Genomic DNA, 14,086 nt, shown 5'->3' on the forward strand with positions numbered 1-14,086 from the left:
ATGGCCGGGGGAATAGCCTCTTATGGCATTTCCGCCAAGCGCGCAGAGCTTGCTGGGGGCCGAGTTGGATGGCGCGGTCTGGTTAGTAGCAAAAAGACGTGCGGCATTGCACTATTCGCCTCGCTGGGTGGCCTAGTATACGGATGTATGTGCGACCATTGTATCTCGGGCATCGTGTGGGGAGTATTAATGATGTCCAGATAACCAGGGAATGTTCGCTCAAATTCTTACCATGCCGTCGTTCATCGAAGCTGTATGCGCCCAGGATCTTCTTCCACGTCGATGGCGTCCACTGATACATTCTAGACTCAAGGATATGCAGAACACAAAGGCACAGCCCAAGGTATGCTGACCTCAATCCTCGAGCTCGGTGCTTGGCTGGGAACGCTCGCCAACGGTTATTTGGCTGATGCGACGGGCCGTCGGGTGACGGTCGTGATTGCGGTGGTGGTATTCTGTGTGGGAGTTATTGTTCAGGCGTGCACTACGAACCCCGATTATGTTTATGCCGGTCGATTTGTGACAGGTTTAGGCGTGGGTAACCTGAGCATGATCGTACCTCTGTACAATGCTGAGTTGGTATATTGGATCCACGGCCATTATTAATGAGTTCCTCGCTCACTCTACTAGGCCCCTCCTGAAATTCGAGGGTCTTTAGTCGCCGTTCAGCAACTGGCGATTACATTTGGTATCATGGTCAGCTTCTGGGTGAGTACACCCCTGACTCAAGTGGCGGCGAGTCATTTCTGACTTACTAGATCGGATATGGTACCAATTTCATTGGCGGTACCGGGCAGGGCCAGTCAATTGCGGCCTGGGAGATCCCCGTCTGCATCCAAATTCTACCTGCTCTTGTTCTCGCAGCAGGAATGATGCTTTTCATGCCTCAATCGCCACGTCATTTGATGAATCAAGGCCGAGACGAAGAGTGTCTTCAAACATTGGCCCGTTTGCGCGATACCTCCGTCGACGATATCCTCGTTCGCATTGAATACTTGGAGATCAAGGCTCTACGTATGTTCGAGGATGAGACTGCTCGCAAGAAGTACCCTCAGTACCAAGATGGGTCGCGTAAGAGCAAGTTCATGATTGGGCTTCATGATTACATGTCCTTGGTCACGGACAAGTCGCTGTTCAAAAGGACTACTGTCGCGGTATGGTTACTGGCAAGCTTCGACATGCAATCACTGACGGAAATAGTGCTTGGTCATGGTGTTTCAGCAATGGAATGGTATTAACGCGTGAGTTATTCTTCTCCATCAGCAATAATGATGATGTATGCTAACGCTTCACAGAATCAATTACTATGCGTAAGTTGTCAACCGCCGTGTCCGACAGCAGCCCGGCGCGTCTAATAAACACAACAGTCCACAAATCTTTGAAGACCTTCAATTGGGTGGAACGACTACTTCCTTGCTAGCCACTGGTGTCGCCGGGATTTTCGAGTTCGTCTTTACCATTCCGGCCGTTCTCTGGGTCGACAACATCGGTCGTAAGAAGATTCTCATTGCCGGTGGTATCGGTATGGCGGTTTGCCACTTCATCGTTGCGGGTATTATCGGATCCTATCAGCATACGTTTGCGGATCACAAAGGGGCTGGATGGGCTGCTGTCGTCTTTGTGTGGATGTTCATTATCAACTTTGCTTACGCCTGGGGTAAGTCCGACAGGTTAGTGATTGCTACCTTATATACTGACCTCCGCAGGTCCCGTTGCTTGGATTGTCGTTTCGGAAGTTTTCCCGTTGAGCATGCGTGCCAAGGGAGTTAGTATTGGAGGTAGCAGTAACTGGGTACGCTCTGTCCTTTCCATTTTGATAATTTGTCTACAGCGTTCTGACCATGCTGCTAGCTTAACAATTTCGCCGTCGGTCTTTCTACTCCCCCGTTTCTCAAAGCGTCAAACTACGGCACATTCATCTTCTTTGGGTGTGTCACCACCATCGGTGTCCTGTGGGTGTGGTTTCTGGTGCCGGAGACCAAAGGCCGTACCCTGGAGGAGATGGATGAACTGTTTGGATCGCAAGGCATGGCCGTGGAAGACGAGGCCCGAAAGCGAAGGATCGAGCGCGAGATCGGCCTCTTGGCACTTTTGGGCGAGCAGTCGGATCATACAGCCGATGAGAAGCTGGCTGAGAAGCCTATGCATGTTGACAACGTGTCCGAGTAGTATTCCAAAGCTTGCTCGGTTTGGCCGCGGGTGATTCACTGCCTGGAACAAGGTGATAACTGTGGTTGATGAGACCATGGATGGCTGATTGTTGAGCTATAATCGGCTTTCTCTTATTTACTCTAAAATATACAGGTAATACCCTACTGACTGCATGCTCTGTATAATTTCCCGTCCTTACATGGATACATATCAAAGACGTCAACGATCACACCAACGCTGCAGGACCATATATAGCATACCAGATATTTACCAATGAAATTCCACCCGTACCCCCACATCCAACCTGAACCGTCATTCGTGGGGAGATCCATCTGGAGTCCTTCCTTGACTTCCGGCTAATTCCCACTTTAGCCTGAAGTACTGGGAATGGAAGAGTGGGTGTTCTTCCGACCAAGCCGGTGGTGATACATTAGCCTATAGCTTTATACTCTCCCAGTTCTATTATTATTACTTCCTACAATAAGTCCATAGGCGTTTATATCTGGTCTCATCCCATTGGCTTTTCTAAAAGTAGCGGAATATTAATATGAATTGCCATTACTGGAGGCACGATCATCGAGAGAATTGGGGCCATTGCTACAATTTGAAAAAGAAAGATCACCGCAACCAAAGACTTGGGAAGATAATTGAATGTGTGCTGTTGGCGTTCCATCAATAAGCCACAAACAAACTTGTAAAGAATATTTACCTCAAATGCTCTCTGGAGAAAGGGCTGGAGATATTATTTCATTACTGTTAAATTGCGGTTTGGTTCTACTAATATTCTTCTCACATGTCGAGAACCATGACTGCAAATTCAACGACGGTCAAATTCATACAGACCCAACAATTCCAGGTCAGTCGATCATTTCGCAATGCTCTGGCTCTCTGCTTGTTCCTCATCCAATTTGCTTATCGCATCCAATCCTATTCAATAGCTCTTTCTGAGCTTGGCGGCTGGAGAATCACACACTGCTGGCGTTCGCGACGCTCCCACCGGTATAGCGTTCCCATCTATTCTGACATATCGTGTTCGCGCTGATCTTCTTAGCCAGATCCTAGGGAGCCTCATTTCTCCTTATTCATTCTCCGATATTTCGTCCAGTTCTCCATCGCTTCGAAGGGCCTCGGCTCTCTTGCCCTGCAACATTTATAGGGCGATTCGCGCAATGATTATGAACCATAGGACCATCGGGACCTGAAGCTAGAGAAGAAACGATAAAAAGCTATACATGATATTGTTGTTCATACAGACTGTTCCTACCGGATCATAAAAGGGCTCGATCAAATGCGACCAGTCATCTGGGACTGGAAGTGGTTCTTGAAGATCCTCTGCAGTTCCCCGACAGCAGCCGGCAGGACCTATCCGAGGGAAATCAGTATAAATACTCCAGCAAGTCTTCAAAAACAGCAGATGGCGTGCAAAGAGCCACGATACAATGAAACACCCGAGCAGGACATCGCAGATGGTGGTGAAGCCGAGATACTTCAGGCATTTCGCTAGCTGTTGAGGTTGTCAGTGGGTTTATCGCTATTGGTCCTTGGCTGACCTACTGGAAGGAAAAGATCAATCACGTCCATAAGCACTAGAATCAAGTGTCCGAAATTCGTCAGGTGATAGGCGTACGAAGCTGTCATGAGGCCGATAGTTACAAATTGATGCGTTAGCATTTGCCAATAGTCCTTCCGACGGTCCTCAATGTTGATTACCAGCACCTGCTGAATCCAGAAAAACCATTGGCCCAGGTAATACGCCTTGACCAACCCATCTAGTTCCCGCTGGGGCCATTCGGTCCACAGCTCCGCCATGTTGAGGAAATATGATGACTTGTAGTAAAGGTACTGTAGCAGGTCAAACACGCACATCTCTCAACGTCTGGGGACAGAAGCTCAGCTTACCATGTCTAATGGCCAGACCATGTTGTAGTACATGACCGTCCATCCTTGCTCCACAAATCGGGTGGCATCCTTGGCTCTTGATACCCCCCATCGCCGGCTAAGCGGAGCAAGAATGTACTTCATACAACTGGCTCTCAGCCCCGTGAGCAGTATAATCGAGAAAGCTATGAAATAGAAATCATTATATCCAATCCCATACTTCTCGGAGCTGTGGTTATAGTACGACAGCGTAAAGAATTTCGACATATATGGCCCTAGGCTGGGTACCCAAAGATGAATGAGAAGAAGGATAGTAATGAGCTGGAATGAGAGGACTATTCCAGATGTCACACCGTCAGTGACAGATAGCTTGGAAAGGGAAAGGCAACAAAGAGTTATGAATGATACCAATTTGTTTCTGCAACAACCAGTGGGCCACGCATTTCATAAAATCGTCCTCTCTCAGCTTGGACCCTTTCGAGAGTGTCTGGATTTTCACTTCACGCGACCCACTACGACTCCAGCCACCAGGCCTGGTGGGCATTGTCCAAGGGATTGCCGGTAAACAGGGTAACAGGCACAATTGCCAGCTGGTGCATCAATCAAGAAGCAAAACGCCTCTAATGGTAGGGTTTTAAAGATGCCTAAATACTACATCCTACAGAGTACAGTGACAGCGGACGCGTATCTGTCTGGAAGGGCCCGCGCCTCCTAGGACTATCAAAGAGCCAGCACCAATGCCAACTGATAGAGGTGCTCCCGCGCTGGATTCACTGGTCCTTTGAAGCACATTATGCTCGTATATCCACGTTGGCAGCTCGACGGAGTCTTCGTTCCCAAGGTATTAACAATAGTTTATCCTACCTGACAGCTATAAAGCAATGGCAGACAGGTTTGGGGTTGATTATGGTAGAGGGTGTTTCACGATTCTTTTAAAAAAAAATAGGCACGGTGCACTGAAGCCGACGTCCCGGACGAAGGAGCGGCATTGCAGGATACGTGCTCCTAACCCAGTCCATCTCTTTATAGGAAGAATAAAAGTTCATCCGGCGCGTACCTACAGGTAGAGGGATTTTACGCGGTCATCTGTGCATTACCACCAGCTACATGCAGCGGTGTACACTCTGGATCACTCCCTGTGTTAGTAGCCGGTGAGGTTATTGAATACACCCATGAAATTACCTAGTATCACAGGCACCTGACATATGTCTGGTGAATTGACCATCTACAGAAGTATGTTGATTGTTGAATACTATGGTAATCAGGCCACATATAAATGGCCTCATGGTTCCCACCTAGGTAGGCCTTTGAGATAGTTTGATAGGGTTGAAAAACTGATCGTTTTGATTCGTTCAATACAAATATCTTGCAATCTATTCTACAGAGGCGGGCCTCTAGTGAATGATAGACGTCCCGTGATGCCTGCTGCCCTAACGACTTATGCAACAACGACAATTTTCATATTGTTTGATGTCGCGTTAGGTATCCGGAGCCTGTAGGAACCACTACGATGCGGTAATTCGCTATGGGATGTTTGGCAGGCCTCCCGTGGCAGAGAAAACTACGTTCGTGAAGAATTATCCCACGATAGCTCCAGACTCGAATGATCAAGAATGCAGTAGTCAATTGGGTCCAGAGTATCTATAGCTAAGGATATCAATACTTGTTGGCTAGGGTCAAAGGTAACATTACATTTTATAGCGCCAAACGACGACAAAGACCAGCTTACCGGGTTACCATGTCCCTTTTGCCATTGATATTCCGGATTTCGCAAGACCCCACAGAGCAACCATGTAAGTGGCTCTGTATCTGATGCGCAATTATATGACTGCGCTAAAATAGGAAAGGGGTAACCACTACCTGTTAAAGCCAGGTTAACATAAGCTAGTATTTATATCGCGCCCCTAAAGCTTATAAAGGCACTATTACAGTTGCATCAGCCTCTACTAGGGGGTACTTCTGAGTCTAGACGCGAAGCAGGACGCCAGATTAATTTTTGGACAAGAGAAATTGCCAATGGCTATGTCAACAATAAGGGGGAGGGTTTCTCACTTGTTGCGTTTTTGCAGAGAACAGCAAGAGGGTCTCGAAGGGCTAGTCTCACAGGGTGACATCGCCTATTTGCGGTCTGGAAACATATTTATAATGAAAGGCGTGGGATGCGAACATTGGGAATGAGCCCCTGCTGGGATAGAGCGGAAAAGCTGTTCTAGTGATATATATAGTAAAGGAGACCCAAATTAAGTAAAATGACACCTCATTTGGAATGTAACCTTGGGGCGCCGTTAACTAGTCTAGGTTCAGCCAGACTTCGATGGTTGGACCAACTGGAAATTGGGTAATTTTTATTGCCCCTGAAGCTGACCATTTATTTACTGATCAAGCACGTTCAACGTGTTATTCGCTGTTGCTCGATAAGCAAATTATATCTGCTATGAGAGAAATACCCACTCTGAGTGACGTTCCAAGCACTTTAATAGAGTGATCGTACAGATTATCCCCAATCCCACGAGGCAAGAACTGAATACTTTGGAGTAGAAGCCAAGGCACTAGGCGAGCACAGGCCTTGCCGTTCCATAGCCCCGTTCAAACATCACCAATTGGGGATTGATAGTGGGCTTCCGGCCGGAACAAAAGCCACTAGTTTAATGAAGAGTCATTTTGATGGAGAAGATGGGTTCATCTGCCTTACGGCTTAATTTCCGAGTAAGAGATTCACGAACTACTTAATTCTCGTGGATCCCCCGTTTGCTGATCACTATCACGCTCCCTGTCAATAACAGTCATTCGTTTGGTCTTACCACTAGTCACTCGTTTTGGTTTCTTTATTTTCGCATCTGCTTGAGTGATTACTCAGTCTCGTGGATCTTTCCTCTTTTGGCTTTTTTTTTGCCTCTTCAACTCTTCTTCATTTGCTGTGTCCCAGCCGCAGCCTATCCCCAACTTCGAAAGAGTCAGCAGGACGTCGAAAGAAAAAAAAGAACACAGAATAATGATCTCCCTGATCCACTTTGGCTTGGTGCTCGCACCCTTGGTGTCTGCCATTAGCATCGCTAAACCGGCTGCCAACTCGACCTACGCGGCTGGATCCACGATCACTGTCAACTGGAGCACCGTTGACACGGATCCCTCTGAATTCAGCCTCTACCTCTGGAATTTTGTTTCCTGGCCTCCTTCCTATGTCCCTCTGGCTCTGAATGTGCCCACATCGGATCAGTCCTACTCGGTGCAGATTCCCTGCGACACCAACCCCGAATGGGGCTACCAGATCAGTGCCATCAACGGCACCAATGTGTACATTATCCACGCACAGGGAGAACGGTTCACTATCTCGGATGCCGTAGATGGCACCAGCTGTTCTGATCCTATCTCCCAACCATCCCCTTCCACCTGCGGTCCCACTACTGCGGTGTCAACCGTTTATGTCACGGTGAGCCCTACCGGTTCCAGTTCTCATCTTTTTCACCACTCCTCCCACGGCTTTAACTCCAGCCACCATCACCATTCTACCCATCCTACTCCATCACCATCCACCACTTCTACCTCGTCCCGATCTGTGAAGCCCGGAATTGTGCCTAAGACTATTGGTTGGTGCTCAGACTACTCCCACCCTGTGACCTTGGACAAGGTTCCCACTCCTACGCCCGCGGTTGTGCGCTCCACCAGTACTACCACAGCACTAGTTACTGGCGCTCCGAATCAGATCCCCAGCAACGACGGCGTGAAGATCGTGACGGTCACTTCCACGGTCTCTGTGGCCGGTGTACCAGGAAGCGAACAGTGTCCTTTTGTTTGAACTTCGACATGATCTATTAGGAATTACCTTCACTTCATTCTACCTTTGTATTAATTCTTTCTATTCAACTCTGACCTTTCCCGACGTTACCTGGCACATCTTGACTTTCTGACTTGACGCGAGGATGAGGACCACCGAGCACGAGTGGCTAAGGACTAGTTAGACTCATGTGTAAGAAGTATACATGGAACTACCTTTAGCAATGATATAAAGCCCGCAACAAGATGTAATCAGTTGTAGCGCATGCTTTTACTTGAGAAAAATCCTCCGAGACGAAGCGGAAGTGACATGCTTCTATCTAAGTAGAACACTACCTGGTGGCCGTACATAAAAGGTGCTACAGATCCTGGTTAATCTGCTCGCCGCTTAAGCTTAACCATAATTTCCGAATCCTGAACCTGTTGCACAAAGACAGTTGGAGGTTCGAAGCTCGCGTGTACATAGCTCCAAGTTGAACTTCCTGAATAACCCGAATAACTTTCTATATTTTCGGACTGACTTCTTTAACTCATGCTTGAACGGAAACCTCAGCGCTCTTCGAGGACAGAGACAGCGACAAACCAGGGATATGTCAGCCTTCTGTGAGGAGAAAGTGCACGCCCTGCAAACCTATTCCATGCTGCCAAGACTAGGAATGACCTACCTATGGAGATAGCGAACGAGGATACGAGAAGAGATACTTGTTGAGAGGCGACCACCATATGATTTTATCGTAGACAACAATAATATATCGGATACAAAGGAGCTTCCACGGGTATTAATTATGCTGACTAGAGGGAATTGCTAAGTGGATAATTTATTTCTTCTTCGTACAGGGAGACCAAGGCATCTTTGGTCGGGCCCAAGATATAGGGCGAATGTTAAGTGAAGATTAACGGTGGGTCATCGGAGATCTCTATCAATCTCCAATTTTCCGCAGAAGATATTCTGAGCAGAACACCGTCGATCATTTCCTTTTCTATTCGGGCCGTATTCCCTTTTCGGTCGGACTTTTCGGAGCTGTCGGAAGCCGTATCGACGTGCTCTTCCGGCCCTTTAGATGGCATAACTAAAACTTCTTCTTCCACGACTTCTGAGGCAAAATTCTATCGTTGATGTTTGAATCTCACTACCCTCTTGTCTTCTTCAGGTATTATTAACTATTTAAATGGTGGACTGAGAACACCATGGCCACTGGCTATCGGGGTGAAAGGCCCGCGGTACATACTCCCTTGCCCCGTTTTCATATTTACTCCAGTGGTCTGCCGACTATTTTATCGGGTAGAAAGGCCATAATGGAGATTTGAATGGTTCGTAATTGAGACATATTGATATTAACAGACACTAGTGTGATCTATGTTACTCCAGGAAGGCACGAAGCCCTACGGTTTCCTCGGGGTGGTCATAATGTTAACTCGGGCCGTGTAGATCAAATGTGATCGAGGAGACCCGTGTATGAACTGTGTAGATGCGCGGGCTTCTTGCCATCGAAACCGGCGCCGGCGACCAGTACACCCTCGGGTTTCTAAGTAGAGTCCCGCTGCTCCGTACGCGCTCTGGGCTCAGACAACTGACTTGACAAGCAGGTCGCTTTCCATCGCAGACCGTCTAGCTCAACTGGAGAGCTCGGCGAGAGCCATTTATCAATCTAGAAGACAGTCCGGCCTTGAAGCCCTTATTGCCTCCACCGCCGAGGGAGGTAGTACCACGGCAGACATCAGACACCTAGCTCCACCAGCGACTCCGTCTAGTGAATACACCCCTCGAACCGCTTGCAGTTATGAGATACTCCACTCAGCCAATCCAACGAGCCCGGCGACTACGACAGTGGTGTCGGATATGTCCATTCGGCCCACTACCGAGGCTCGAACGTTTCTACAACAGGAACTTGACTGTAACGAAGACATGGTGCGCAGCCGGCGGACAGTTCTTGAATCTGCCCTCAGATTTGTAGAGCAGGCCTCTAATACACCCTTTCAAACGGAGGATACCCGTCCTGACAGCGCTGTATGGCGTGAGGAAGATGATCAGAAGAGGCAACCCTTCGCTTCAGAGATGCTCTATATGATGATGGCAGGTATGTAGCAGGCTTGAACCCCTCGTGGTGCGATCGCTAACTTACTAGATACGAGGAAGGAGCCCAGCCAGTATTGGATGGACCATATCCCTCCAAGAATATTGGAAAACATGTGCCTTTCCTTGATGGAAGGGAAGGTTCCGGAGCCAAAGCGTAGCTATTATGAACTCACTGTTTATCTGAAGTCCATCTATTGCCTCCTTAATGTACCAGGATCACCCGATAACAATCACCTCCAGCATCAAATACTACGATCGAAGGAGCGATATGAATATGCGGCTTCAAGAGCTTTGGATAGAATCAATGTCTCCAACTACCCGTCATTAGAATTACTGCAAGCATTACTCTCTGGGGTTAGTCCTTTCATTGCCAGCGCGCCAGCTAGCTAGACTAATCGGATTTTGCGCAGGCACTCTTAATGCAACTTCGAGGGGATATGTCCCGTAGCTGGGCACTTACTGCCTACGCTGCCCGTATTATTGTACTTCTTAATTACCACAACCTGGGACAGACTCATCAGTCTAGCACTGTATCAGAGGAGATCCAAGCCGCTGTGGCTTGGTGTTATTATCTCGATAAAAGCCTGAGTATGTTACTTGTTCGGCCTCCCTCCCTTCCATCGTTGGATATCGATCCGGTCTCGTTGGTTACTGTGGACACCTCATTCCCTACATCAATTGTGGTGAAGACGGTTGTCGAACTGGGAAAGATGCAAGAAAAGGTCCTCGGGCTTACCGTGTACGCCAACAGCTGGGACCAATCGTACCAGGCAAATGCGGTTACAGCGCTTGCGCAAGATATGTATCGCCTACGGGCTACCTATGATGAGGTAAATAGTCGCCTCAACGCACTCTTGCTTCCCTTAAGTATCTGACAGTGTTGCTGCAGCGTCGAGCGGCAACCCCTGCCTATCTTGAGTATGGATGGAATGCCGTGGACTTCGGCTATTATACAGTTCTCACCACAATTCTCCGCTCCAATCCCTTCGTTTTGAAAGGTCCTTTGACGCGTGCCGAGTGCCTTTCGGCCGCCCGCAAGGCACTGTACTCATTCAAGCGCCTCTCGGAGATGTGTCTCAAAGACAAGGGCTCCTCTGTGTTATGCCCAATCTTTCTTACCTGGTTCGCCTCTCCCATTTTTCCTCCGCGTCGATCCTGCTAATATTCCGCCCATAGGACAATGTTGCTCCACCCATTAACCCCCTTCTTCGTTCTCTTTTGTAGCGTCGTGGGCACGTCCAATCCCGAGGACTTTACCCTCATAAGCGATGTAACTCAGATCCTCTCACGCTTTGTGGAGAACAATCGGCTCATAGCCAAGCTTCATAAGCTTTTTGTGCGGTTTATCACGCTATGTAGCCCTCTCATGGCGTTACAAGCAGAGCAAGCACAGCGATCGCCTCAATCAGGACTCCATACAAATGAGCATGATTCTGTGGATGACCTTCAGGAACAGGATGTGGCCGCCCCCAATTCAACTGAGCCTAATCAAGATAGCCTTCTGCCGCTGACGAATAGCTGTCTCGGTGAAAGTGTGATCTCCGATGCTGCATGGGACGATAATCAGGTATGGGAGCTATTTTATAGCCAGCCCTCCCTGCAATGGGTAGAATCTGAAAATGTCTCCTATATGTAACATGCGAATGAAACGATAAACGGGGGGAATGCAGGCATCATATGTACAATACCACAAAAGGCCAGTGATACCATGTCTATACTTGATCTAATGATCTGATAAAAAATTTGTCAATCGTAGCGAGGAAGCTGGTAGCCATAATAGGGTCAAGTCTGACACCTCGGTATCATCGTCTAGTTCCCACCTTTATTATTCGCAGCAACCTCAACTAAAATTGCGTCTTCGTCTTCTCTTCCGTCGCGCTCATCGTAGAGGATATACGTTAGTTCCCTTTCGCCTTTGTTCCCTAGACCTTTAATGAGAACAAAGATACATCTACCCGGTGCGCTTTCTTACCATTGATGTATCGCAATAGCTGCGATAAATCCAAGCCACAGAAGAACGAAAAAGGCAAATGCCGCAGGCCACCCCTTTCGCCATCGCGGCGCATCGTCGGGACCAGCGGTTGGGAATAGGAGCAGCGGTACCCAGATTTGGAACGAGTAGCCAAAGGTCATCATCGAGCCCTAGAAGACCCATCCGTTAGCATCTTATTCAAATATAACTCAACCATCTAATTAATGTCGGTGGCATACCATGATAAGGGCACGCTCCTCTGAGTCGTCTTTGACAATGGTATTGACAGTCGAGTATAGGATCGGACTTGTACATCCCGTCGTCCGAAGAGATACCATGCGACGAACCTGTGACCGGGTTAGAAGTCTGCTCAAAAATACAGATTCCGAGGTCATCTACTTTAGTCCAGTTGGGATATTCCAGACTATCATGCATGACGCGGAGAAGAGACAGCAGACCAACGCGATGGTGTAAGTAAGCCACGTAAGATATATCGCGGCGAGGGTCGTCCCCAGCCAAGAGGCAACAATGTTGATCGTGTTGATCGCATAAGTGACAGTCGGTAATTTGTTAATCTGGGTGACTGAGTAGCCTTCGCCCTTCAGCCAGAGGCTCATATATAACGTTGGATATGGAGATATAATCATGCATCTGATAGCAAATCAGCATCGCACCGAAGGGAGAAAATCCAGCTCACGCATAACAGAAGATGAACGCCCAGATATGCCACCGCTTGAGAGTGCGTTTGAAAACGTCTATCCCCATTTTCCATGGCCGGCGAATCTTGGCCCTCCGCGCCCGGTCTTTCGCCTAGGCGATGTCACTTTCTGTTAGAAAGAAGGGTCGAGGTGAGCCTGGGATATCAGGGAAGATGGCAAATCCAAGCAACGCCATATGGATGATAAATAATCCATCGATGATGAATAGCCATCTCCATCCCGGCATACCCCGACCCCCGATAGATTCGTGTAGGCCGCGGTTTGCAGATATCCACTGATCATAGTCCCTAGTGCATTACAAATAAACGAAGTGCCCGCCCTTTTGGAGATCTCTGGGCCGGAATACCAGGACCCTTTAACAATCAGCGAGTATATTGGATGGGAGTGGGAGAGAGCTAACCAAGAATAAAATGAGTCCCAACAAATACGGGGGCTCCAAACATGCCAACTAGAAATCGGATCACATAGAGCTGGCTGACGTTGGCGACCCGGCTTTGCGCGAAGGTGCAAACCCCCCAGAGGATTTCAAGACTGGGCAGTAACCATCGAGCTCTAATCTAGTCAATCTTGTATCCACGCGGGGCATCCTGTTTACATACGACTTCGGTCGGGACATCATCAGTAATCCCGGAATCTGGAACAGGACATAGGCGGCGTAGTAGCAAATGTTGAAGTAATTGAGTTCATTCCCGTTTAGGGTGAAGTCCTCTTTGAGTCCGCTAACGTATGCATTGCTGATATTTGTTTGGTCTGACATGCGTCAACTTCGGAGTGTGGACACCCGATGCGGATGGATGCACCCAGGTACTTGACAAAGACTAGGATCCGTTAGATATAATCAAATGGGTTGGGTTGAGGATATCTTACAGCAGAGACAGGAGAACAACAAGATTGATATGTCCAGATTGAAGAGCAATCTATACGGTCAGATAGTTAACAGAGATACTTGGATGGATGACTGACTTTCGCTCGCTCGTAGGATAATGGGACGGATACCAATTGAAGACCTCCTTCAGGACTGCCAATGCACCCAGCTTTCCACCGTTTGAGTTGCAGCCAGGCATTGTTATACTAGGCCCGTGCCGGATTTCGTCGACCTAATATACCCCGAATAATCGGCAATTGCTTGACTGCATGGATTTATATCACCTCTCCGATCGTACATTTTGACACGATTTAGTTATCCGAACACTATAAATATATTTACCACGGCTCCACAACCTGTCGTGATGGGAGGAGAGATTAAAATATGACGGGTTTGCTGTGCCGTTCGTTCTATCAAGAGATTGCGAGTATTGTTTTGCTGCGGGATGGCGTGCCTCGACCCCGGTATAACATCAACCTATCGAGCCCTTATCTTAAATATGCTCCAATCACTCTGCTCAAAATCCACGATAGTCATTGCGTGCTTTGACGGGTCCTTTAGTAATTCATCGGCATTTTAGCTATGCGGGGTTGAAGGAATATCTGACACTGGTGCTTATATTCTCTTATTCTCTTTCTCTGTCTTGCTCG

General features: G+C 48.1%; 5 protein-coding genes across 5 annotated transcripts; 3 read left to right on the forward strand and 2 right to left on the reverse strand.

Moving 5' to 3' along the window:
- Positions 1 to 2,169, forward strand: BDW43DRAFT_301814 (putative MFS monosaccharide transporter; the record flags this gene model as incomplete). The annotated part of the gene is made up of 9 exons (XM_032045116.1): positions 1 to 145; positions 201 to 253; positions 307 to 579; positions 631 to 708; positions 759 to 1,154; positions 1,201 to 1,241; positions 1,368 to 1,657; positions 1,707 to 1,792; positions 1,852 to 2,169. 9 exons carry the CDS (start codon positions 1 to 3, stop codon positions 2,167 to 2,169), a joined length of 1,680 nt encoding a protein of 559 aa, XP_031898211.1.
- A 1,266-nt stretch (positions 2,170 to 3,435) lies between these two features.
- On the reverse strand, positions 3,436 to 4,573 carry BDW43DRAFT_313184 (TLC domain-containing protein; the record flags this gene model as incomplete). The annotated part of the gene is made up of 5 exons (XM_032047536.1): positions 3,436 to 3,513; positions 3,590 to 3,655; positions 3,706 to 3,993; positions 4,051 to 4,364; positions 4,438 to 4,573. The coding sequence occupies 5 exons, from the start codon at positions 4,571 to 4,573 to the stop codon at positions 3,436 to 3,438; spliced, it is 882 nt and encodes a 293-aa protein (XP_031898212.1).
- Positions 4,574 to 6,734: 2,161 nt separating this feature from the next.
- BDW43DRAFT_141647 (GPI anchored serine-threonine rich family protein) lies at positions 6,735 to 8,089 on the forward strand. Its single transcript, XM_032038322.1, has one exon. The coding sequence runs from the start codon at positions 7,022 to 7,024 to the stop codon at positions 7,823 to 7,825; it is 804 nt and encodes a 267-aa protein (XP_031898213.1). The 5' UTR covers positions 6,735 to 7,021; the 3' UTR covers positions 7,826 to 8,089.
- Positions 8,090 to 8,914: 825 nt separating this feature from the next.
- BDW43DRAFT_282871 (Zn(II)2Cys6 transcription factor) lies at positions 8,915 to 11,574 on the forward strand. Its single transcript, XM_032042690.1, has 8 exons — positions 8,915 to 9,024; positions 9,153 to 9,176; positions 9,233 to 9,333; positions 9,391 to 9,881; positions 9,930 to 10,234; positions 10,291 to 10,710; positions 10,770 to 11,002; positions 11,057 to 11,574. Exons 1-8 carry the CDS (start codon positions 8,992 to 8,994, stop codon positions 11,514 to 11,516), a joined length of 2,067 nt encoding a protein of 688 aa, XP_031898214.1. The 5' UTR covers positions 8,915 to 8,991; the 3' UTR covers positions 11,517 to 11,574.
- Positions 11,575 to 11,689: 115 nt separating this feature from the next.
- Positions 11,690 to 13,635, reverse strand: BDW43DRAFT_313187 (major facilitator superfamily domain-containing protein; the record flags this gene model as incomplete). The annotated part of the gene is made up of 11 exons (XM_032047537.1): positions 11,690 to 11,786; positions 11,853 to 12,022; positions 12,092 to 12,199; positions 12,311 to 12,503; positions 12,550 to 12,662; positions 12,800 to 12,924; positions 12,972 to 13,123; positions 13,171 to 13,321; positions 13,372 to 13,389; positions 13,439 to 13,488; positions 13,535 to 13,635. The coding sequence occupies 11 exons, from the start codon at positions 13,633 to 13,635 to the stop codon at positions 11,690 to 11,692; spliced, it is 1,278 nt and encodes a 425-aa protein (XP_031898215.1).
- Positions 13,636 to 14,086: the final 451 nt, after the last annotated feature.

The sequence above is a fragment of the Aspergillus alliaceus genome (assembly GCF_009176365.1).
Source record: "Aspergillus alliaceus strain CBS 536.65 unplaced genomic scaffold BDW43scaffold_35, whole genome shotgun sequence".
NCBI lineage: Eukaryota > Fungi > Ascomycota > Eurotiomycetes > Eurotiales > Aspergillaceae > Aspergillus > Aspergillus alliaceus.

What these genes read in the sequence shown, in the direction of transcription:
- BDW43DRAFT_141647 (XM_032038322.1), top strand. Translation starts at nt 7,022, where the DNA reads ATGATCTCCCTGATCCACTTTGGCTTGGTGCTCGCACCCTTGGTGTCT.
- BDW43DRAFT_282871 (XM_032042690.1), top strand. Translation starts at nt 8,992, where the DNA reads ATGGCCACTGGCTATCGGGGTGAAAGGCCCGCG. An exon ending in ATCGGGGTGAAAGGCCCGCG is followed by an intron (nt 9,025 to 9,152) that starts GTACATACTCCC and finishes AACAGACACTAG; the next exon opens with TGTGATCTATGTTACTCCAG. An exon ending in GTACACCCTCGGGTTTCTAA is followed by an intron (nt 9,334 to 9,390) that starts GTAGAGTCCCGC and finishes CTTGACAAGCAG; the next exon opens with GTCGCTTTCCATCGCAGACC.